Source organism: Camellia sinensis, unplaced genomic scaffold (genome assembly GCF_055761805.1).
Source record: "Camellia sinensis isolate YWXY unplaced genomic scaffold, ASM5576180v1 Unanchor1, whole genome shotgun sequence".
NCBI classification, from domain to species: Eukaryota; Viridiplantae; Streptophyta; class Magnoliopsida; order Ericales; family Theaceae; genus Camellia; species Camellia sinensis.
Genome location: NW_028128987.1, coordinates 24,701,979 through 24,727,531, shown reverse-complemented (window position 1 = coordinate 24,727,531; position 25,553 = coordinate 24,701,979). Strand labels below are relative to the sequence as shown.

Here is a 25,553-nt window from a genome sequence, read left to right as displayed (position 1 = left end):
CTGAATTTTATTTTTTTTTTATTTTAAAGGACTGCTCAGTGGCCAAAACTCGTGTTTTTTACTATAAGGTCATGAGTTCGACTCTCAATATATCCAAACAAATATATGTAGGCAAAGCAACCGGGATAAGCTGCCAAAATCTTTATTCTAGAATGATCTATCCATGATAAATTTAACAGCAGTAATTGGAGCACAATTATAAACCCATCGAATTATAAGAATTGCCTACTTTGGCTTGTTTTGAGAAGTAGGAAAAAATTAGCTTTTTGATTTTTTTTTTTTTTGCTGAAAAAATGTATAAAAAGTAAAAAGGTGATGTAATGTAAGTAAGTTAATAAATTGACTTATTTTCATGTTCCCAAAAGAAGCCAAAGCATTCTCTTCAGAGTAAGGGGAAAAAAAAATTGAATAAAAAAAGAAGGAAAACAGCCCAAAAAAAAACAATGTCAAACTAACTTGATCTTTCGCAGAAACCGAGCTTCAAACCAGAAACATGAATTTCCAAAGCATCCTCCAAAACAACAATGAGAAAACTATCCCTCCTTCATTTCAGTAAAAATAAATAAAAATTATGACAGCCACAAAATATATTCTACATTGCTACAGTCGTACTAAAATTTATTTATAATAAGATCAATGAATTAAGTAGAGTTCAATCAACAATGGTAATTCTCGTCTATTTGAATTATCAATCTACTTCACCAAAACAATAACAAGCTCCCAACAGGTTGGATTCGAGCAGTGGTGTCCATTCCTACTTTCTACAATTACGCTTGTCAATATAAAAAAATAAAAATTAAAAATTAAAAAATCAAAAATCAAAAATATAAAAAGAAAAGGAAATTGACCCAAGACAATTTTGGTAGTATGTTATTCTGCAGTTAATATTGAATTAACCAATTTTTTCAACCTAAAGAGGCAGCAATCCCATCAGCCACAAGTCCTACAACCGTTGCAGTGATGCCTATTCCAATAAGCCCATCTACACACCACCACCAACAACAAAAAAAAAAGAAAAAAAGAAATGTATTTTCAGTTTTTTTAAGATCTGAAAAATTGATAAAGAGAAGTATCGTCATCACCTTTAGTGATTTGAGCATCAAGAGTCTTCTTGAGGGTCAAAGCTTGCATCCAATCAGGTGCAATCTGCAACACATGAAATACGTATGTGATTTCCCATGCATGAGAAATTTTCTATAATTATAGACTATTAAATTAAAGTCAATATATAATTAATAAGCCAGAAATAAAAATTACTTAAAAAAAAAGAGAGAAAAAGAGTTCATTTAGATGTACATTGTCTATGTTATGGTAGTAATCAATAATTAGGTGATTTGAAGATTATTTGAGTGGATGAAGGAATTTAAAATGAGCCGGAGATTAGACAGATCAAAATATAATTCTGTCATAGCATTTCAATGATGAATTTCCCTTCAGATCCATGACAAAAAGTCATTGTGAAAAACATCAAATTATCAAAACTAGTAACAGGAAATGCAAGTCATGTCATTTCTTTCAAATTATTGTATTATTATTATTTTGTTTGAGTATCATTTGTTTGAAATTATAATCTGAAAGATAATAAATCACACATCACACAAAGTAAAATCATGTAGGTATGAAAAAGAACCTAAAAAGAAAATTGCAATACTAGGTACAAATTCTGATAAGATACAGGAAAGGGAAAAAAAACCTCTAAACATTGTTCTGCAAGTTGCCTGCTCCTTCGATATTCACCACTTCTGTAATACCCAACAGCAAGAAGATAAAGCTTTTCCCTCTTTTGCAATGGGCTACCACTATTGGCTAATGAGGCTGCCAAAGAAGAATTGTTCAGTTTCTGACAAGGGCTGAAATTTCATATACAAAATCACAAGTAAACACTCAGAATTTCAAAGCAATACAAATATGGTAAGTCAACTGCATCTGTTCTGTGCAGCTTCCAACATCAATAGAAACTTAAAACACAAAGGTGCAATGAAAAATTATAGAAAAGCAGCAATAGCATAAACAAAACTAATCATGACTCCAAAGGGAACGATGGTGATTACTTCAGATACAAAAGTTACCGTTTACAAACTCTTTACAGAAGGGGTCATCACCAAGTCCGCAACTTTGAGGTTTGCTACGTTGAGCTAATAATTTGAATTTCTCAAGCATAAACAAGTATGGAGCACAAAATGCAGTAAACTTTTGATGGCCCTGTAGACGCGCCCCGCGAGGGGGGCCTTCGCTACTATAGTTCGGACTCGCGATTTTGTTGTCGCGGTTCCTAATCTTGAACCAAAGAGTCCAAATCTAGCAAATCGTTTTGAGAAACAGATTTTTGAAAAAGTAGTGCCAAACATGGACTGCTTTGCCAGATATAGAGTCGCCACCTAAATATTTTTTAAATGGGGAAATTTAGGAAACCCTGACTCAGTGCCGAAGGCCACATGTCCGTCATCACCGGAGTTGTCTCGGCTCGGGAGCTTGGGTACGATTGGGGAAGGTCAGCTATGAGCACCCTCTTTCGCCCGGTTCGAAGACCGGCCTCTACTAACCATGATATCCGGTTTTGAAGACGTTATGTGTTCTTATACCAATTATTAGCCTAGCATTACTATGTTATGCGCGTAGCAAACAAGTATAGACTAGTTTGTCTAATTTGGAAATAAGCATTGCATATCCGTTCGGTTTTGAAAAGCGCTTTGGAATTTGCTACTCGTAAGTAGGCTAAAATACGGATTTCAACGAGTTTTTCCAACTCAAACAATCTAACCTCCACCCACAGGCATTCAAACAGTTTAACACATAAGCATCTAGCCACATGGTAAACATACTGTTATGGTAGCATTCACACGCATGCGATATGCTAAAGCATTAAAATACTTACATAGTACTCCGTGCCAAAACAATAAACTAGTTAGCAAACATGCATGTCCTAGTTCATGTTAAAAATGGCTAATGCATCACATGTAAAAATGCAATCTAGGTAGGCTCGGCTAACCCTAAATATGGCATGTGAAATACGATTAATCGATGCACGTATTCAAATTAGAATTGAAGCACAAATGCAGTTAGCATGATGTACCGAGCCTAATGCATGCAATACAAATGCATGAATGCACGCATGCATAGCATAAGGTATGCTAATTTCAAAAAATGCCCTAATCTACCATCATAAGCAGGTAAATAAAAGGGAAGAAAGAAGTGGGGATTGGAAGACATACACACACTCACCCACACTTATTACAGATTTGCCTTCACTCGGAGGGACCAAATAAATAATACAAATTAATTAACTACGCAAGCTAATTAAATATTACAAATTGCCTAATCAACTAAGCAAATTAACTTAAGCTAAGAAAACATTAAATCGCCTCGGGAAATGCGCCGCCATGCATGGGCTGCCTCTATTTTCCTTCCTTCACTCCTCTAGAGGTTGTCAAAACCTCAGGACTGCTTCTCTGGACATTGAGGAGTACCACCGGCTGAGTAGAATTGCCATCGGCAGTGTGGTGTAGTCACCGGCACAAGATGAATCCATCGGCTGCTTGTTTACTGCCGGTCGGCAAGGAATGCCTGCAGAACTTGCAATTGACAGCAACAGAGGGCAAGGCAAAGCATGGCAGCACAATTCAAGGCATATATACACCATTCATGTCCCTTATCATGTCCCTTATCATGTTTGTGACTCAAAGGGGCATGTGTCTCGATTCTCGGACCACCAATCACGCATTTCCATGCATGATGGCCCAAAGAGTCAAGTATGCAATTTTCATGTCAAATTAAATGCAAACCAAACAAACAAACTAAGGCCCAATTCCTGTCATCAAGTCAAGGAACAAGGCATGCATGCAAGATGCAATGCAACCTAGGCATCCAAGCTAAGGATGCAACATGACATGGCAACAAACTTATGCAAGCATACAAGCAAACATGGGGCCATGCAAGTGGATGCAAAGATGGACTTATACAAGATTTAGGCAGCTCTAATAAGGCCCAAAACAGTAGCCAAAATGCCCAAACATGGAGGCTAAACATGCATGCACACATGCACATGTTATGGTCTAAGTCTTAAGCATTAAGCTAGCAACATTCAAGCACACTCGAAAAGAGATTTCATGGACAATTAGTATGCAACATGAGCTCTAAAATCATGCTATAAAATGATGCCAAATCATGTTAAACAAGATAAGCAAATGCATGCAAGCATGGTCCAAACACTTGAGGCAAGTCATGAAGCTTTGAAGCACATTTAGCACAACAATCATGGCATGCATTAAACAACTAAAAACAGATTTTTAGCATGTTAAAACAAGGCTTAAGGATCACTTAGATGACACCTAAGTGGCTCAAAAACAAAGGGATACATAATCACCAAAACATGGAGCATGAGATGACAACCTTACAAGGCATTAAAGGGACATCAAATGCAAGCTTACAAGCATGCAATAAGGTCTGAAATGACATGGTGGATGGTCCCAAATCACCAAACCAATGCAAAAATGTCATGCTATACATGCACATACTTAACGCCAACAAGCCGGAATGCAAAGGCGCTATACTAAGCATGCTAAAATCAACCCAAACACTTATGGACAGGCCTAAAACATGTCAAGATAAGCACAAAATCTTCACAAATGTAAGCCTAAAACATGCTAGAAACAAAGGCACACAACCTAAGACATGTTAAGGGATCACAAGGCATTACATGGCAACTATACTAAGCATGCATGGAGTACCAAAGCCAATTTAAAATCATGTTATATTATGGAAATATAAGTATGAAAAACAGTCTACACATGCTCAAATACACACTCAAACATAGGCTCCCATTAGAGGCCAAAACATGCCCTTTTCAAGGACAACAAGGAGAGGGGATGGCCCTCTCCTTTTAGAGACTTCAAGGCACCATCTCCACCACTGAAATCCCTCAAGATTTCAATGGTGAAGAGGCCCAAACACCAAAGTCCCAAAACTAGCACAAAATAGCACAAAATGAGGCCTTTCAAGGCCTAAGAGGGGTCAAGCACCCCCAAACCAAAAAACACCCTTAATAAACAATCAAGAGGGTCTAAAAACATAACTTTTTTGTGTTATACAATAAGCACAAAAACAGCTCTAAGATAGGTAGAAAATCAATGCAAAAATGGGGAATATAAAGTCAAGATTCTTACCCTTGGAGACCTCTTCAACAATGGTGACCTTGTTGCTTCCTTAGGCTCCAAACCAGTCAAGAACCTCAAGAACAAGCTCTTAGAACCTTAGTTTCAAGAGGAAGGTGAAACACTAGGTGTTTATGTGCAATAGTAAGGCACAAAACACCTAGAGCACAAAAGAGATGGAAAGAGAGATAGGATGTGTATCTAACCCTAACCCTAAAACCAGAGCTTAACAATGGCTGTCTAAGCTCTCCAAAATATCTCAAGTCTCTAACCAAGTGTCTAGAGACAAGGCTTCTCTTTATAGAAGCTTATTGTCTTGTAAAGCTTACAAGACAAGCTTCCAAGAGAGAAATCCCTCCATACACGGGAGCCAAAAGCAAGACAGCTGTCTTAAAATATCTACAAAAGTAGATGCACAGTAATCGGCCGGCCAAAAATGCCATTTTGGCAAAAAAGAGTGCCGACCGGTAGAAAATAGTGCTGACCGGCAACAAATAGTGCCGGCCGGCAATATACATTGCCGGTGGCAGCAAAAACCAGCCGGTGGCCTCTAGCCACTGCCGGTGGTGTGTGGGGATGCCTCACAAGGCATTCCCTGCCCTTCCAAGGCAAAACACAAGTGTTTGGTGTAAAACCAGACACTAAACAGTCAAGTTCGGAGATCCTGAGGCAAGGCGCGCGAGCCGAGACCTCCGGGAACTCTGAACGAACACAAACATGGATAATCACCGAGTGTTCAAACGGTGATGTCCAAGTCTTGAGGACGGTCAAAAATGGGGTGTCTACAGTTGCCCCTCTTTGACAGAACTCGAAAGTCATAACAATGACGGGAGTGAATGTCAAAGTCCAGAGACGACCCATTTTTGACAAGGCCGAAGACTCAGACAAACATGCAAGACAAACAAGATATGCGCCCGAAGGCAGGGGCAAAATGCAAGACAATGCACAGAGCCGGACATAACTTATGATCATGCAAAGAAAGCTGTAACGAAGCACACATGCGACAGTTTTAAGCTAGCATACACCAAACTACACTACAATGCAGAAAGGATGTAGGAGAATTATGCAATTCTCAATACGTCTCACTCGGAGGATACAATACCTGTGCGGCTCGTCTGGTTGCACCAGCTTCAAATGAACCGTACATATAATATCGTGCCTGTCCGGTTCGTCTGGTTGCACCAGTTTCAAATGAACCGTACATACAATATCGTGCCTGCAAAGAAAACAAACTATACAGGTACAATATTGTTAGCAATATGCATAGTAGTGTACTCGAAATGCGTGACAACGCAAAGCAAGTGGGGAGCATAGCAATATTGTGAAAATACAAACATGTAAGTGGGGCATGCGGTCTACGCAGGCAACGAAATTGATCATAAGCATGCGGTCTACGCAGGTAATGAAATTGACAAGTATGCGGTCTACGCTAGCAAAACATGCGGTCTACGCAGGTAATGAATTTAACAATTATGCGGTCTACGCAAGCAATACATGCGGTCTACGCAGGTAATGAAATTGAACAATAATGCAGTCTACGCAATCAAGACGTGCGGTCTACACAGGTAATGAAATTAATAATCATGCGGTCTATGCAAGCAATACATGCGGTCTACGCAGGTAATGAAATTAATATGCGGTCTACGCAATCAAAACATGCGGTCTACGCAGGTAATGAAATTAATATGCGGTCTACGTAATCAAAACATGCGGTCTACGCAGGTAATGAAATTAAACAATGATGCAGTCTACGCAATCAAAACATGCGGTCTACGCAGGTAATGAAATTAATATGCGGTCTACGCAATCAAAATATGCGGTCTACGCAGGTAATGAAATTAATATGTGGTCTACGCAATCAAAACATGCGGTCTACGCAGGTAATGAAATTAATATGCGGTCTACGCAATCAAGACGTGCGGTCTACGCAGGTAATGAAATTAATAATCATGCGGTCTACGCAAGCAATACATGCGGTCTACGCAGGTAAAGAAATTGAACAATAAATATGCGGTCTACGCAAGTAATGAAATTGAACAATTATGTGGTCTACGCAAGCAATACATGCGGTCTACGCAGGTAAAGAAATTGAACAATAAATATGCGGTCTACGCAAGGAAAGAAATTGGACAATTATGCGGTCTACGCAAGCAATACATGCGGTCTACGCAGGTAAAGAAATTGAACAATAAATATGCGGTCTACGCAAGTAATAAAATTGATTACAAACATGCGGTCTACGCAGGTAAAGAAATTGGCATATACAATTAATGCAAGACAATGCAGGTCGTAAGGGACGTAAGACAATACAAATGAGGCACGCATGCCGATGCGAGTGAGGCACACGTGCCGATGCGAGTGAGGCACACGTGCCGATGGGAATGAGGCGCACGTGCCGATGCGAATGAGGCACACGTGCCGATGCGAATGAGGCACACGTGCCGATGCAAACGATTCAAATGAGACACGCATGCCTTATAAAACACGAAATGATGCGAAGTGTGACACGCGTGCCATACAAAATGTAAATGGACTTAAATGCGTAACAACGCACGTGTTTCGAGATGCACGACAATGCAGACGGTGCGCGAGACGACGTATGTCTTGAAATACGTGACAATGCTAGTAATGAAAATGCAATAACAATGCATAAGGGATGTGCATGACAATGCAAGGGGTGCGTGTTACAACGCATGTAGTATGCATGACCATGCAACTGTGAGGCGCATAATAGCGCGATGTAATGCACCGAAGTTAGTGCGATGAACGCGTGCAACGCACACGGGGTAACTTTTGAATTTAAAAAGATACAAAAGGGATACACCTTGCACAAATTCAAGTGCCACGCACAGAAGACACGATCCGAGGTCACAGCGGAGGCCGGTTGAGCGTCAGAGATGCACTTTCTTGCACTTTCTTGAGCTATGAAGACCAGAAACTTCTCATATGGCCTAAAAAAGGTTGTGGGAACACCATCGGCCGGGAGGGGAGGCCACCGGCTGTCCACCGGCTGCAAAATAAATCAATCAGCACAAAATAATGCCGGCCGGCACAAAATATTGCCGATCGGCAAAAAGTTGCTGAGTCGGGGCAGATTCGACTTTTCACCTTGGGTGTTTTAAAATAGGGTTTCAAACCCTAATTCCTCACTTCCCCACCGCCGAAAACTCTCACTCTCTCTCTCTAAAGTGTTTTTCTCTCCCCGTTTCTCTGTTTCTTCGCGTTCTACGCCCGTTTCGTCGTCGGATTCGCGATTTTCTTCGCGTTTCAGACATTTTCAACCGATCACATCTTTGTTTTGGTGCCTCGTTTGGCGTTCCCGCCTTTTCGGGGTTTGTTCCCCTTGCTTTCCTCTTCATTCCCGTGCCTTTTCACATTCCGGCCTTTCCCGCCATTTCCGACCCTCTCGGGAGTTGACTTTTCAGTTGACTCTTCGCATTCCAGCCCGGTTTCCCTTCCTCCGGCCATTTTCACATCATTCCTGACATGGCGGACGACATTCCACGTGGCGGGACTCTCCCGAACCACGAGATGGATCCCGGGGTCGAGCTCCTACCGTTGAGCGAGCGCCCGTTCGACCCGGCGACCTACCGACCGGCGATCCATGTTCTGCCCCCCGACGGCCTGCGTCAGTTCCGGAGCTTCGAGAGGCACGTGGCGCCTGAGCTACTACTGCGCGAGCCTACCTCCCACCTTTCCTTCAGCGTTTCTGAGGTAACTCTCTTTCTTCTGCTTTACTTTCCGCAATGTAGGATACAAAACTGTCATAGTTAGTTGTATTCTTTAACTGCTTGAATCTGATATACCGTAGACTGTAGTTGACTGTAAACATACATACAACTGACATCTGTCTGAGATTGGCACATGCATACACACTGCACTAACCCCGAATCACTCAAACACACGACACACACTATTTTTAACTGCAAACACACCGGTACCCGGTATTTGTCTGAATCTGTTAAATTTGCACACATGCTATATTTGTTCTAAAACACCCGAACACGCTGACACATCACACGCTGTAGTTCATTGTAATTACACCGGCACCCGGTATTTGTCTGAATCTGTCAAACTTGCACACATGCTTTATCTGCTCGGAACCACCCAAACATGCTGACACATCACACGCTGTAGTTCACTGTAAGCACACCGGCACCCGGTATTTGTCTGAATCTGTCAAACTTGCACGCATGCTACATCTGCTTTTTCAAAACTGCATTTTGAATGTTGTCTTGCAATTGTTATTTTCTGTTTACAGGAGGATTCCCATACCATCCGCGGGTATGGGAACACTGGCGCTCGGGAGTGGTACGATGAGCTCCCTGACGCGGTCCGACGCATAGTGGACCGGGCGGGCTTCGGCGCCTTCTGCCGAGGACTCTCCAGGCTTTCTACCTGTAGACCTCTCCTTGCCGCTCTTGCGAAGAGATGGTGGGACACCACCGATTCGTTTCACTTTTCCGCTGCAGGGGACATGACGATGACCCCTTACGACTTCTCGATGCTCACAGGCATCGGGGTAGGGGGTGATCCGATCCCCTTTGATATAGACATGGATGAGTGGACCGCCGCTCAGGTCCATCTGCTGGGGGAGGCCCCACCTCTTGCTCGTCCAGGCTTCGTGCGGTACTCCTGATTCGAGGTACAGTTTAGGGTCCAGCCCGTGTTGGAGGAGGAGGCGCAGATGACTCAGAAGGACGTGGAGAGGTACGCCCGCGGCTTCTTGATGTTCTTATTCGGGATGACCATCTTCGCCGACAGGGCGAACACTGTGCCTCTCTGCTTACTCAGCGCACTGGTGGACGTCAGGGACATTTTGCACTATGACTGGGGTGGCGCCGCTCTGGCCACTCTCTACGAGTACATGAGCTCGGCTTCGCGCGGCAGCGGTCAGTTGCTCGGAGGCTACTGGCGGGCTTGGGAGGTACATTTCTTCTCCACTTTTCATTTATGTCCGATATCTTCTGTACTCTGTACACTGCACACACGGTAGTCTGCTCTATACTTGCTGTATACTGTACACACGGCACACACATACTCTGCTTTATACTGACTGTACACTGCTCACACTGTACACTGCACACAATACACTGCACAACACACGGCTCCGCCATTTTTGCTTTATTCTGTATATTCTGTTTTTTCTGATAAATGCACTGGTATTTACCTTACAGCTGTGGGTTTACGCCTACTTTCCTAGGCTTGCCCCTGTACCAGTCACAGAGACCCCTCTAGTCGTCCCCTTCTCACGACGCTTTGACGGGAGATGCACCCGGCGGTCGCGAGAGACTTTCGGCTTTTTCCGCCGATACTTCGACACTATTACCCCGGCCGAGGTATGTTTTACTTGCAGTTCATTTAAGTTTCACTTTTCCACTGTATTTTTCAGAAACGGTAGATAACAAACTGTATGTCACTTTCAGATCACTTGGCGGCCATGGGCTCCATTGCCGGTGGTGACGCGGGACCGTTTTGCCGGTGCGGAGGAGACTTCGCGTTTCCGGATCTTGCTAGAGGGCCCGGTCTGTCGCGCTTGGTACCTGGGGGAACGTTTTCTATGCCAGACCCTAGGGTTACCTGAGCAGATAGTCCCGGTTCACCCTCCTGCGGACATGAGGGAGACCGAGAGGCTCACCACCGAGCAGCTGGACGATTACACTATCGGCTGGGAGGAGGCCGGCTTCCGAGGCACCGGCGACTACCAGGAGTATGTGCAGACATACTTGATGCGACCTCTGAGCGGCGGCCGTCGAGTAGAGGGGGCCAGGCCTGTGGCATCGGCGGCTGGGGCCGGAGCGGGAGTTGGAGTAGGGGCTGCGAGGAGGGCCCGAGTCCGTGGTAGGGGCGGAGCTCAGGGAGGACGGGGGACTGGCTGGCGCGCCCTGCCTGCTGTACTGACTTTCCAGGGGCAGGGTGGGGCAACCTATCAGATCCCCTTCGCCCCTCCGCCAGCTAATCACGAGTTCGTCGGTGTCCCTGACTTACCTCCGGTATGTATTACTGCACTTTGTACAGTCATGTCATTTCAGTTTATTTGATATTCCACAGAATATTGATGCATCTGATACTTTTGCAGGTTTCTTCTGAGTACACCCGTCAGTCGTTGGCGATGAATGCCTTGATGATAGGGATGCTTCAGCGGACATTTGACCTCCTAACCCTCTACAGCATACCGGTATGTTCTTCTGACACTGGCCTCAAACCATTCATACACTGCTTTGCATAATCTGATGCATGGCACAACACCTGATACACTAATCTCACAGCATCTGACACACTGCATATACTGCATTCTGCCACGTTAAACTGTCCACGGCATTCATACACTGCATTCGGCACTGTTAAACTGCTCACGGCATTCTGACACTGTACTCATACACTGCATTCTGCACTGATAAACTGCTCACGGCATTCTCACTGTACTCATACACTGCATTCGATAAACTGTTCACAGTATACTGATACATTTCTCTTTATGTACTTTTTCAGCCTCCTTTCCAGATTCCCATGGCAGGAGGTGCTTCAGCTGGACCTTCCGTCCCTGCTCGGGAGAGAGATGAGGAGGGCCGAGTATTCCCCCGCTCCAAGGCGGGGCGCGTTCATGTCGGGAGCAGCTCGTGAGCTCCAGTCCCGGATGATGATGATGACGAGGAGTCAGAGGCGGAGGCAGAGGCGGAGTCCGAGTCATCAGAGGAGGAGACCGGAGGCGGTTCTAGCTCGGGCTCTGACGACGATGTTGATGATGCTCCTGGACCCTTGTCCAGGAAGAGGATCAGGACAGACTGACGGCCCTTGGAGTGCTCGACACAGATGCAGATTTTTGTTATTTTTCTTCTTTCTTGTACTTTTCCTCTTTTCTTTGGTAGTTAGATTACCTTGTACTACCACAGGCAGATTTTGTTTTCCTCAAAACTTTGTACTCGAGAAAAATTATGAAATGAACAAATTTTTGCTTAAAAAGTGTTACATTTACATATCTTATGTATTGCATCGCATTCCATCATGTTACACCTCGATGTAAATGAAATTGATCGGTTGTCTGAAAATTGAACACTTGCACTGTAATAATCAGATAACTAAATAGCCAAAATAACCCAAGCAGCCCACTGCCTGATTCTGGACACACAGCCCTTGCTCTACTGGGGATTAATCTGCATACAGCCCATAACACAGCATTCGGTTCATCCTGCACACAGCAAACTTTAAACAAAACAGCCCAATCTGACAAGACGGCCTTCAAAGGTGAAACCAGCTAGGGTTGAAACATGCTCAGACGCCCCAAATTTTCCCTTCCTTCTTTCGGTTCGCCCAAATGTAGGGAATGGCACATCATCCTGAGCATAAATGATTTTTGAACTTAAATAAGGGTTTCTCAAACCGGGGTATCGAGCCTACAACTGAATACAGCAGGGAGGACTCAAACAAAGAGGTACATGACCTAAACATAACGAGACACACTCAGGAAAGACTAAAAACAAAAGAAGAGACCGCCAAATCAAAGAGACACGACACACAGACGCATAAATGAAGATGGGGGATTTCTGATCACGAGGAGCCAGTTTCTCTGGGTATTGTTTCCCACCCTTTCTGATTTGTGATTCTCATATCACTCTGGCACTCAAGCATGGTTTTTCTCTCAAGACCCTTTTCCTCACTTTTCTCTCAACTTACACCTCTCTATTCTTCAATCTCTCATTTTTATCCCTCCCCAGGGTGTTTAATGAATGAATAGGAAGTTGCGGGTTCATGCCCAATGTCGTTAGCTCACGGCTATTTCTTCTGGCAGGCAGAGCGCTCTTCTGGCAAGTACGTCGATGACCGGGGGGGGGGAGACAGAACGCCCAGCTCAACTGTGCCACTAGTTCATCATTTTAACCATTCTTTTCGTTTTGGTTTTCTACTAAAGCAAGTTTGATCAAAATGAGAGTCAGCTTAACATACTTGTTCGATTTTTGATTTGAAAACCGTGCAAGTCAGGCAGTAAGCACTGAAAATTTTCCTTTTTGGGTCCAAGACAATGGCCCAATTTTGGAAAATGGAATAGTTTTCGAGAAAATAGTCAACCTTAGTAAAAATTTTCAAAAACTATTTTGCAAACAGTCAATGCTCAACGGGCATGGAACTTACTCTTTGAGATGCGCACCTCGGATCGGAGGCAATGGAAAATTGCCCCTGGTTTGAAGGGGGCGGGAGGCAACGAAAAGTTGCCCCTAGTTTGAATGGCGGCTCACGACGGCTCGTGGCAACGGAAAGTTGCCCCTTGTTTGGATGATGCTGCAGCAGTCCGCAGACAGTCTTCATTGGCGGTGGTCGAGCTCTTGGACATAGCAATGACAAAGACGGTCATAACAAATATATGGACACAGTCGCCTTAGAAGTGTTGGCGACTAGACTTTGGGATGGAGTCGAAACCATTGCATGGACTGAGACGCTATGACAGCGTTGGGGGCTGGACTTCATGATGAAGTTGCCTACGTATCCCAAACATGGGAATCAAGCCTCACGTAGTTCCGGTTAAGGTACACTCGAGTATTATCCTCTCCTTTTTAGGCTCTAATTTTTGCCAAGGCGCCCGTTGCGGGTTTTCGACCTTGCGAGCTTTGTTCTTCTTTTCTTTTCAATTTTTTTCATTTCTTTTTCTCTTCTTTTTTTTTTTTTTGCATTTTTGTTTTCTTCCTTTTTCTTTTCTTTTGCATGTTTTTTTTGCTTTTTTTTGTATTTTTCTCTTGCTCTAACTTTTGCCTGGGTCGCCCTTCCGGGTTTTCGGCCCAGCGAGCCTCTCAAAGGGTAAAAGTGTAGCAAGTCCATGCCAAATGGTTCCTGAAATTGAAGCCTCTCTGTGTCTAGGAGAACGGCTGTTGCAATGATTTGCGGAAGAATCCATCATGGTTGCTCTACGAGCTTCTTCTGGTGAGATCTACTCGTTTTGATTCGGCTTTGATGCCTCATGCTCGAGGGCTGCTTCTGATCTGGCCATACAGGCCTTGCATGTCGTTTGACCGTTGAACTTTCTGAACGTTCTCAATGGGTTCAAAGTTTGAAAACGAACGGGTTGAATCTTGAGGCTGAGAGCGATCCTAGGCTGCGCAATCTCAAGAGCGGTTCCACACAGGTCTTCACAGGGCCGCGTAAAACATTTGTTTTTGAAAGTTTTTAAGAAAGCGACAAATCGCTCGCGCCGAAGATAGTGTGGAACCAATCTGGATCAAGCTAGGATCCTTCTCAGTACTCACGCCGACAAGCATGATTTCATTCATTAAAAGGCATAGCACGCCTCTCTTTCTCTCAAAATGATCAAAAATTTTCAAAACCCGAGGAATTCTTTCCTCTTTGTTTTTATCCCCGCAGTGCTCAAAAGGTTTTTCTTTTTTGAAAAACTTAGGTTAATGCAATGAGCTTGGCGCGCGGGAGAGCAGGCGAGATGTACTGTCAGCCCATTCAAATTCTCTGGCACTTGAACTGAAAGCAAGCATGAAAGTGAGATAGCAACAGCTGTTTCATTCAGATTTGTTGGTGCAACTGGCCCCTTGGCAGAAACAGACTCAAAAACCAAAACAGGTAATTACAAGACAAAACGGTGTTCGAGGCAACAACCCCAGAATCACCTGGTATTATATACAAAGGGGACTGACTCGATACAACAAGACAGACCCTTAAGCAAAAAGACCGACTCAAGACAAAGAGACAGACTCAAAACAAAAGACTGACTCGATACCCAAGCCAGGATTTACAAAGTTAGCGTTCACAGCCACTCAAAAATGCGTGCCAGACGCCACATTCAAAACACATCCAGATGCCGCCCGCAGGTGGTTCATCTTCTGATTACATACTTGCAGTATCTGTGTCCTCAAAGTCCAATAGCTGAGTGGTAACGGACTTGGCTGAGGTGGGCGGGAGGATAACCTCGTTATCAATCAAATCTTGCACCTCATGACGGAGGCGGAAGCAATTGTCGGTAGCATGGCCTGTCTGCTGGTGGTACGCGCAGTACTGAGCAGCATCATGCGTTGCAGGGAGATTTTTCGGGAGAGGCCGAGGCTCCAAGGGTTTAAGGTGCCCTTTCTCGGCAAGGATCTGAAGTGCCTTGGACAAAGGCATGTAGAGAGCATGAAAGGTCCTGCACCCCCGGGGCAGGTACTTTTGAGCGCCCTTACTAGCTGTGCAGGCGAAAGGGTTGGCAGGCGCCACCTTAGCTTTCTGATCTTTCCCGGGTGCAGGGGCGGGAATAGGAGGAACTGCCTTGGCATGACAGGGCCTATCCCGATTTTCTGACTGGCTTGAACTACCCTCGGTGGAGTGGGGAAAGCGTCCTCCACAGTCTTTGCCACGACTGCGGATATCTGTTGCTTGTTCATCCCCCCGGCTTTCAAAGCCTCGACTGCCCACAGCAGTTGTTCAATAGGATCGGCATCTGCCTTCATTTTATCTTTTCCTCCGGCCTCAGCCTGGTCAAGGGTTTGGGTTGCTACTTCAGAGCGAAGCCCGGTTGTTGCTGACATGTCGTGGCTGTAGCTGGAAGCCACTTCTGGCTGGCTGAGCTCTATCACAATCCACCCCAGCAGCGGGGGCTCCTGTGGTATGAAATTCCCGGCATACGGTGCCGCTGGGGGCGAAGCTGACATTCCGTAGGCGAGATCCGCCACAGACCTCTGGAGATCACCTATCATCCCCATTAGCTCAAAGGTGGTGGGCTTACGAGCCTGATACAACTGGGGGACCCAGACTGGGTGCACAACGGGCGACTTGGGCGGATATGGCATATCCAAGTTGGTCTCACTTTGTAGAGCGATCCCTTGATCCAATGCAGTTGTCATAACCACGATCTCTTCTGTATTCTGTGTCGCCATAAGTCCTGCCTCAGCAAGGGGAGACACTGGCTATTCTGTATCAACTCTCCGACTCTCTGAACTGAAAGGAAAAACAGACAACATTTCAGCGCAAACTGATCAAACACGGGTGTAGCCAAACAACTATACCCTACTACTGATCACTGTTCCCAGAAATCACTGTTCCCGAAAACTGAACCCTGATACCCGCGGATAACTGATTCTCATAACTGATACTGATACTAGTGTCCTTAGGTCTGATACTCAAACTTGCAAACTGACATGTACTTTCCCTGTAGAAATACATTCTAGAAGCACATAGCAAGTAAAGAGAACCAAAACACCCCTATGTTGGGATAGGGTTTCCCTGTCCTATTTTGTCAGGAGCTAGGGTTTCACTATGCACACAGCGGTTCTCAAACAACCTAACATCGGGTAAGCAACCTGTCTTAACTTGGAATGGTCACTATGGATTCGAATATGCACTATGTCGAATAGTCAAAAAGGACGCCCCGGTAAAACCGGGGTTTGTGTTCCCATACTATCAGAGCCCATAGCCGGTCAGCCTTATGGTCATGCCTTGACAAGACAAGCCTCCGGCAAACCGTTCAGGAATGGCGGATGGCAAACACGGTGTCCTAGGCGCACCAATGCACATGCAATGCAAAGAAACATATAAGTGAAATCAAAGCAGGATATCACGAGTTCGAGTCAAGCTCTCTAAAGTCCCCAGCAGAGTTGCCAGAAACTGTAGACGCGCCCCGCGAGGGGGGCCTTCGCTACTACAGTTCGGACAGTCCAAATCTGGCAAATCGTTTTGAGAAACAGATTTTTGAAAAAGTAGTGCCAAACATGGACTGCTTTGCCAGATACAGAGTCGCCACCTAAATATTTTTTAAATGGGGAAATTTAGGAAACCCTAACTTAGTGCCGAAGGCCACATGTCCGTCATCACCGGAGTTGTCTCGGCTCGGGAGCTTGGGTACGATTGGGGAAGGTCAGCTATGAGCACCCCCTTTCGCCCGGTTCGAAGACCGGCCTCTACTAACCATGATATCCGGTTTTGAAGACGTTATGTGTTCTTATACCAATTATTAGCCTAGCATTACTATGTTATGCACGCAGCAAACAAGTATAGACTAGTTTGTCTAATTTGGAAATAAGCATTGCATATCCGTTCGGTTTTGAAAAGCGCTTTGGAATTTGCTACTCGTAAGTAGGCTAAAATACGGATTTCAACGAGTTTTTCCAACTCAAACAATCCAACCTCCACCCACAGGCATTCAAACAGTTTAACACATAAGCATCTAGCCACATGGTAAACATACTGTTATGGTAGCATTCACACACATGCGATATGCTAAAGCATTAAAATACTTACATAGTACTCCGTGCCAAAATAGTAAACTGGTTAGCAAACATGCATGTCCTAGTTCATGTTAAAAATGGCTAATGCATCACATGTAAAAATGCAATCTAGGTAGGCTCGGCTAACCCTAAATATGGCATGTGAAATACGATTAATCGATGCACGTATTCAAATTAGAATTGAAGCACAAATGCAGTTAGCATGATGTACCGAGCCTAATGCATGCAATACAAATGCATGAATGCACGCATGCATAGCATAAGGTATGCTAATTTCAAAAAATGCCCTAATCTACCATCATAAGCAGGTAAATAAAAGGGAAGAAAGAAGTGGGGATTGGAAGACATACACACACTCACCCACACTTATTACAGATTTGCCTTCACTCGGAGGGACCAAATAAATAATACAAATTAATTAACTACGCAAGCTAATTAAATATTACAAATTGCCTAATCAACTAAGCAAATTAACTTAAGCTAAGAAAACATTAAATCGCCTCGGGAAATGCGCCGCCATGCATGGGCTGCCTCTGTTTTCCTTCCTTCACTCCTCTAGAGGTTGTCAAAACCTCAGGACTGCTTCTCTGGACATTGAGGAGTACCACCGGCTGAGTAGAATTGCCACCGGCAGTGTGGTGTAGTCACCGGCACAAGATGAATCCATCGGCTGCTTGTTTACTGCCGGTCGGCAATATATACTGCCGGTCGGCCAAGAATGCCTGCAGAACTTGCAATTGACAGCAACAGAGGGCAAGGCAAAGCATGGCAGCACAATTCAAGGCATATATGCACCATTCATGTCCCTTATCATGTTTGTGACTCAAAGGGGCATTTGTCTCGATTCTCGGACCACCAATCACGCATTTCCATGCATGATGGCCCAAAGAGTCAAGTATGCAATTTTCATGCAAAATTAAATGCAAACCAAACAAACAAACTAAGTCCCAATTCCTATCATCAAATCAAGGAACAAGGCATGCATGCAAGATGCAATGCAACCTAGGCATCCAAGCTAAGGATGCAACATGACATGGCAACAAACTTATGCAAGCATACAAGAAAACATGGGGCCATGCAAGTGGATGCAAAGATGGACTTATACAAGATTTAGGCAACTCTAATAAGGCCCAAAACAGTAGGCCAAATGCCCAAACATGGAGGCTAAACACGCATGCACACATGCACATGTTATGGTCTAAGTCTTAAGCATTAAGCTAGCAACATTCAAGCACACTCGAAAAGAGATTTCATGGACAATTAGTATGCAACATGAGCTCTAAAATCATGCTATAAAATGATGCTAAATCATGTTAAAAAAGATAAGCAAATGCATGCAAGCATGGTCCAAACACTTGAGGCAAGTCATGAAGCTTTGAAGCACATTTAGCACAACAATCATGGCATGCATTAAACAACTAAAAACAGATTTTTAGCATGTTAAAACAAGGCTTAAGGATCACTTAGATGACACCTAAGTGTCTCAAAAACAAAGGGATACATAATCACCAAAACAGGAGCATGAGATGACAACCTTACAAGGCATTAAAGGGACATCAAATCCAAGCTTACAAGCATGCAGTAAGGTCTGAAATGACATGGTGGATGGTCCCAAATCACCAAACCAATGCAAAAATGTCATGCTATACATGCACATACTTAAGGCCAACAAGCCGGAATGCAAAGGGGCTATACTAAGCATGCTAAAATCAACCCAAACACTTATGGACAGGCCTAAAACATGTCAAGATAAGCACAAAATCTTCACAAATGTAAGCCTAAAACATGCTAGAAACAAAGGCACACAACCTAAGACATGTTAAGGGATCACAAGGCATTACATGGCAACTATGCTAAGCATGCATGGAGTACCAAAACCAATTTAAAATCATGTTATATTATGGAAATATAAGTATGAAAAACAGTCTACACATGCTCAAATACACACTCAAACATAGGCTCCCTTCAGAGGCCAAAACATGCCCTTTTCAAGGACAACAAGGAGAGGGGATGGCCCTCTCCTTTTGGAGACTTCAAGGCACCATCTCCACCACTGAAATCCCTCAAGATTTCAGTGGTGAAGAGGCCCAAACACCACAGTCCCAAAACTAGCACAAAATAGCACAAAATGAGGCCTTTCAAGGCCTAAGAGGGGTCAAGAACTGCCAAACCAAAAAACACCCTTAATAAACAATCAAGAGGGTCTAAAAACAGAACTTTTTTGTGTTATACAATAAGCACGAAAACAGCTCTAAGATAGGTAGAAAATCAATGCAAAAATGGGGAATATAAAGTCAAGATTCTTACCCTTGGAGACCTCTTCAACAATGGTGACCTTGTTGCTTCCTTAGGCTCCAAACCAGTCAAGAACCTCAAGAACAAGCTCTTAGAACCTTAGTTTCAAGAGGAAGGTGAAACACTAGGTGTTTATGTGCAATAGTAAGGCACAAAACACCTAGAGCACAAAAGAGAAGGAAATAGAGATAGGATGTGTATCTAACCCTAACCCTAAAACCAGAGCTTAACAATGGCTGTCTAAGCTCTCCAAAATATCTCAAGTCTCTAACCAAGTGTCTAGAGACAAGGCTTCTCTTTATAGAAGCTTATTGTCTTGTAAAGCTTACAAGACAAGCTTCCAAGAGAGAAATCCCTCCATACACGTGTATGGAGGGGAGCCAAAAGCAAGACAGCTGTCTTAAAATATATGCAAAAGTAGATGCACAGTAATCGGCCGGCCAAAAATGCCATTTTGGCAAAAAAGAGTGCCGACCGGCAGAAAATAGTGCTGACCGGCAACAAATAGTGCCGGCCGGCAATATACATTGCCGGTGGCAGCAAAAACCAGCCGGTGGCCTCTAGCCACTGCCGGTGGTGTGTGGGGATGCCTCACAAGGCATTCCTTGCCCTTCCAAGGCAAAACACAAGTGTTTGGTGTAAAAGCAGACACTAAACAGTCAAGTTCGGAGATCCTGAGGCAAGGCGCGCGAGCCGAGACCTCTGGGAACTCCAAACGAACACAAACATGGATAATCACCGAGTGTTCAAACGGTGACTTCCAAGTCTTGAGGACGGTCAAAAATGGGGTGTCTACAGGCCCCTAAACTAATCATCCAAAAATGTGTATACAACATGCAACTTTTTGCAAGTGCACTGCTGTTAAGTTCCTTTTTTTCTCCATTTTTCCATGAATAAAGAAACAAATCAAGTTAAAAAATACAAAAAGAGACACAACAATGCACATGCATGCACATACAAGATCAAGGTGAGGTGATAGTTACAGTGAAGATTGGTGGCAAGGAGAGTAAAATAAAAGTGTAAACAACAGGAGGATGTTAAATGGAATAAGTGGAATAATTAAACAAGATTGAAATCACAATTGTATGAGAACTATATACTCCTTGCTGTAAAGAAAAATTATTTAGTACTGAATTTATTGGTTCTGACCTTCAAGCATAGCTATCCCATGCTGCATGTCTTCTGGTTGTTTGGAATGAACAAGAGCCCATGATAACCGTATAATTCTCTCACTCTTTAGTTCATCTGAGACACCATTTGCAGCCTCTGAAACTTCTCTCTCACAGCCCTACACACGAAAGACTTCAGAGCATAGACAAAAGTGTGGAAAAACCAGAGAAAATTTCATATACATGGATAGTGCCATTGCCACAGCAGCATTTGATGCCTTGGGGGTTATGTCTTTATTGTCATGAAAGAAAATATTAATAATAGCAAAGTGCTGTGGATTTCTACATCTTTTCTGAAGCAGGAAAAAACGTAGTTCAATCACAAACAAGAGTTAATGCTGACAATAGAATCTGATATGGTTCTGAAGATTTAAAAAACTACTTGACAAAACAATCACATCGACTTAGACTCATTTCCAGTGCTTATTCCAATCCTTTTTTTTTTTTTGGTATCAGCAATAAGGATAACAAAATATATCTAAGCACGGATGAGATCAACAATATCTTCCAGTAATGCTGTTGCACTCTAATCAACAAGAAAACTTATTGAGCATATATTTTCCTGTATAGTGGTCAGCATCCAAATGAAAAAACATAATAGCTACAAATAGAAAATCATTACAAGGCTTGACATGGGCAGAACGATTCAACCAAGGACTGCAAGGAATGTTGCTCAAAAGATGGAAAACCAAATATCGTAGACATAACACACTTTCATTGCTTGATTGCCACTAAGTTTGCATTGAGAAGAGAAATAAAAGAAAAACTAATTTTGGGACAGAAATTCCAACCACAACCCCAGTGAATTTTACAGAAAATAACAAATTTAAATTTATCATCATCCACCCCAAGCTGATATTACTCAACATATCATATTCAACAGGCACAAAACAACTTATAATTCTCAAAATACAAATTAAAACAATCTCCTTTCTTCCCTTCTGCCCCGAAGAGTAACTAGCGCCAATCTAGTCATGTTTTTCATGTTCCAATTGAACACTTTCCATTTTTCTTTTTGATTCTAAAAAATCGTGTGGCCCTATTCATCAAGTGGCAAATGTAACCCAACAGCTACAAACAAGTTAACAAATTAACACATACCCAAAATCTAAATAATTTTTCTCCAATTGTGACCCCACAAATTTACAAAGCATATAGAAATAGAAAGAATTCTTTCATCAATGATAAGTGGCAGTTGCTAGTTGGTACTGTTCCCATTAAACTGTACAAAACTAAGCTATTCTATTACATTTGGTGTAAACGCTGTCACGTTTTTGTTCTTTTCCAAGAATGCCCTTTAACTGTCAATAACTTCCGAACAATTTTTTCATTCATCAAATTGCCTAAAAACTATTAAAAAACGGTTTTTCTCATTCATCAAATTGCCCCTCAATCATATAACCATCCAAAATTTTATATTTAAAATTGGAAGCACATGCATTTGCACTCACCACTAGTAATAACATATGTACATGAATACTGTCCATCAAAACTAGCCACAAAAAACAATTAGATTCTGCCGCTGACCAAGGTGACAAGATGCATTTTGGAATAGCGCAAAACCTTTAGGGTTGTAAACAATAACAAGTGCCACTAATCAATGGGCAAAACATGTAGGCATCAATAGTTACACATGCAAACTCCCAAAGGAAAAAAATAAATATAGATTGCCACAGGGGATTTCTGAAACTAGCTATGGTTAACTATGAATAGGGCCCAAAATTTCTAGGTTGAGCTGGAGGCAAGGAGAACCATAATAAGGGCAACAAAGCCTCGTCTATCTATCTAGAAAAGATACGGACTGAGAAACATCCTCGCGATATATGTGTATCAAGAAAAGATGTGAAGTGAGAAACTTACTTAAGATATGTGTGTGTATGTATATTACACCTTAATCCACCACTCATTATCTATTACTCTAGTAAATTGTACACCTTAGTCAAACACTCCACTTAAATGTTAAATTATACACCAATTCTCTAATGCTCAACAAAGTTAAAGGGTCAAACTGAACCGAATTCAACAGAAGACCAACGCAGTAAGTAGTTCTCGCCATTGCACAAAATAATATTGGAATAAGATGGGCCATAGAACTCTCATCGAGCATAATATTGGAATGACGATGAATTCACAATACCACTAGGTCAGCATCTTATTTTAAGTTATAATAACGACATTATGGCAAGATCATAATTGCATATAGTCACACAAGTATTTAAAAAGTCCAAATATGAATGTGTGCCCTCTGTATAGAAAACAGGATCACGCAAATAAACAACTAAAAAGGATTTTGATACAAACCTTCTTGGCTGGAGCAACTTCTATTGGAGCACCTTGGCCGGCTATTCTCACACCAGCAGCTTTTCCAGGGAAGCTACAAAATTTAAAAATAATATGTGAGATGAAACGATGTAAGGTCTAAAAGGGACATCCCAAATCCCAGTAAGAAAAAAAATGAAAATGCAATGCACAAGGGACATGTTGATACAGTTTGAACAGGCACTTGATAAAAACAAAAATGCACACAACATTTCATTTCACATACCTAACAGACTAACACTAAAGATGCAGTTAAAAGTGCCCTTTCAATGAAGCGGGCTCTACTCCCCACATGTTCAAAATAACTTGGGGCATCTCCAATCATTTATCAATTCACAATTAATGAAAAAATGGTTTTAAAACGTAGAAGTTAGTGGGTGTGGATGGTGCCACCAGGCTCAACCAATCACAAATGACTATTCCCATGTTGTCTCCCACATATGATAGACCCTAGTGGTGTCTTAACCAATCATATGCAACAATGAGCTCCAATACTTACATCAAACTTCTACAAATCAAGGATGAAGCAAATCCTTTGTCATATAATTTTTTTTCTAATTGGTTAACTATGTTTTTGGGGATAAGTTGAGAATTTTTTATAAATATTTTATGCAAAAAATCAAGAGTAACAGATTATAGTGCTCCCCACCAAATCAAGGTTTCAACTAAATTTTCACTCAAAACAATGGAAAAAAATACAATTACAAGGATTAGTGATAGCCTTACAAAGGCTGGACTGTGAAGATAACAGCAAACCACATGGGTCTTCATATATATATATATATACACATAAAACTATGGTTGGGATTTGATCATAAATTACTGTATCATATAATTTCTTTTATAGACCAAGTAAAATTTCCTTCGATTAATGGAACACTTGCCCCGGCAAGTCTATACAATTGATATGTTAATGATTATTTTGTTATTCATATGCAAAAATGCATAAAATTTTAACTGACCTTGTCACATAGGAGTGGTCAAACTTATGATTAATGGGTTGGACAATGAGTGCACCATATCCAGCCTAATTCAGCAAACAAAGAAAAACTAAGAACCAAGCCTACACCCACATCAAAGCTATACAAGCACTCCACAATAAGAATGCTTCCATTCAAGATGCCATAACCTAGCACAATCCTTAATAGATTTCAGTCTATACACCAAGTCCATAACAGAGTAATCAACTTGCTTCATATTATACTTGAACAACAAAGCCAATCTCACTTTGATCAACTCACTCAACTCCAATTAATTAAGCTGAGCCTTCCAAGCCCTACAAGTATGATGGATATTGAATAGACAAACACTTGAAAAGCAAATGTTCAACTGATTAATTTAGTAGCAATTGAAGAAATTCTTCAAAGACCATATAAAACACAAATAATTAAATACATAAATATATGTACTACTTCATGAAATCAAGCACATATAAAACTGCTAATTAAAAAAATAATGAAAACATAAAACAATTACAAAACTTTGAAAATGAAAACAATACTATGATATGCAAAATTTTAGGTTATATGGAAGTTACTTTATAAAACCCATTTGTGGGAGTAACAGTTACAATTTGCACTATAAACTCATTTGAGGGAGTAATAATTTTAGAATTGCGCAATTAATAATTTTACTTTGATTTTCGTTGAGTGAGCCAAATTGATCGTAAATCTTCCAAAAAGAAATTAATCAAAATTTTTTGTTTGATGAATCTATTCCTATGTTATTTCTCATAAGAACAGAGAATTTGTTTGGGCAACAAAATTTGAAAATATGAGTTGGATGTTTCGGCACATGTCATGCATATCCGACATATACTGTTTGTTAATGTGAAATTTCTTATGTCCAGTTAGACTAGTTGTCGAAAGGCGGGTTCATTATCATTATTTTAACTATTTGTTTATGCTATGAAAGGTATAACAGAGGATGATTTGGGATGACATTGCTGATTCTAGATACAATCAAAGAGAGATAGAGAAAGAGCCAATAGTTGGATTACAAATTTTGAACTTTTTCAGAGGAAAAAGCTGATAAAATAAAAATTAATATAAGATATTCATTCTTCAGTTCTGAAATCAAAGTGGCACAGCTATTGGATATAGATGTTAATTTTCATTGAGAACCAAACTTAACATCAGATATTCAATAAGGGTTAGGGTTTTCAAATCAAAAGCCCTAATGTAAATGAAGTTTAGAGTTAGAAACAAACCTGAGCTACAGAAAATATCTCTTGAAAATATTCGATTAGAATGGAAGAAACTCTAGTTATTGACGTCAAGAGAGTGAGAGGTTATGAAGAAAGATGTCTATACTGAGAGAATGGTGGCCCCGACGCTGACGGGGCTGGTGGTCTTCGGCAATGGCTGAAGCTTCGGCTATGGTGGAAGAGAGGAGGGAGGAGAAGAGAAGAGCAAGAGCATGAG

At 42.2% G+C, this 25,553-nt stretch overlaps 1 protein-coding gene across 1 annotated transcript; it reads right to left on the bottom strand.

Moving 5' to 3' along the window:
• LOC114258914 (mitochondrial fission 1 protein A) lies at window positions 1–25,553 on the bottom strand. Its single transcript, XM_082910567.1, has 6 exons — window positions 25,340–25,553; window positions 23,113–23,185; window positions 20,792–20,930; window positions 1,694–1,815; window positions 1,083–1,146; window positions 1–982 (listed from the first exon to the last, which is right to left on the bottom strand). Exons 3-6 carry the CDS (start codon window positions 20,817–20,819, stop codon window positions 906–908), a joined length of 291 nt encoding a protein of 96 aa, XP_082766693.1. The 5' UTR covers window positions 20,820–20,930; window positions 23,113–23,185; window positions 25,340–25,553; the 3' UTR covers window positions 1–905.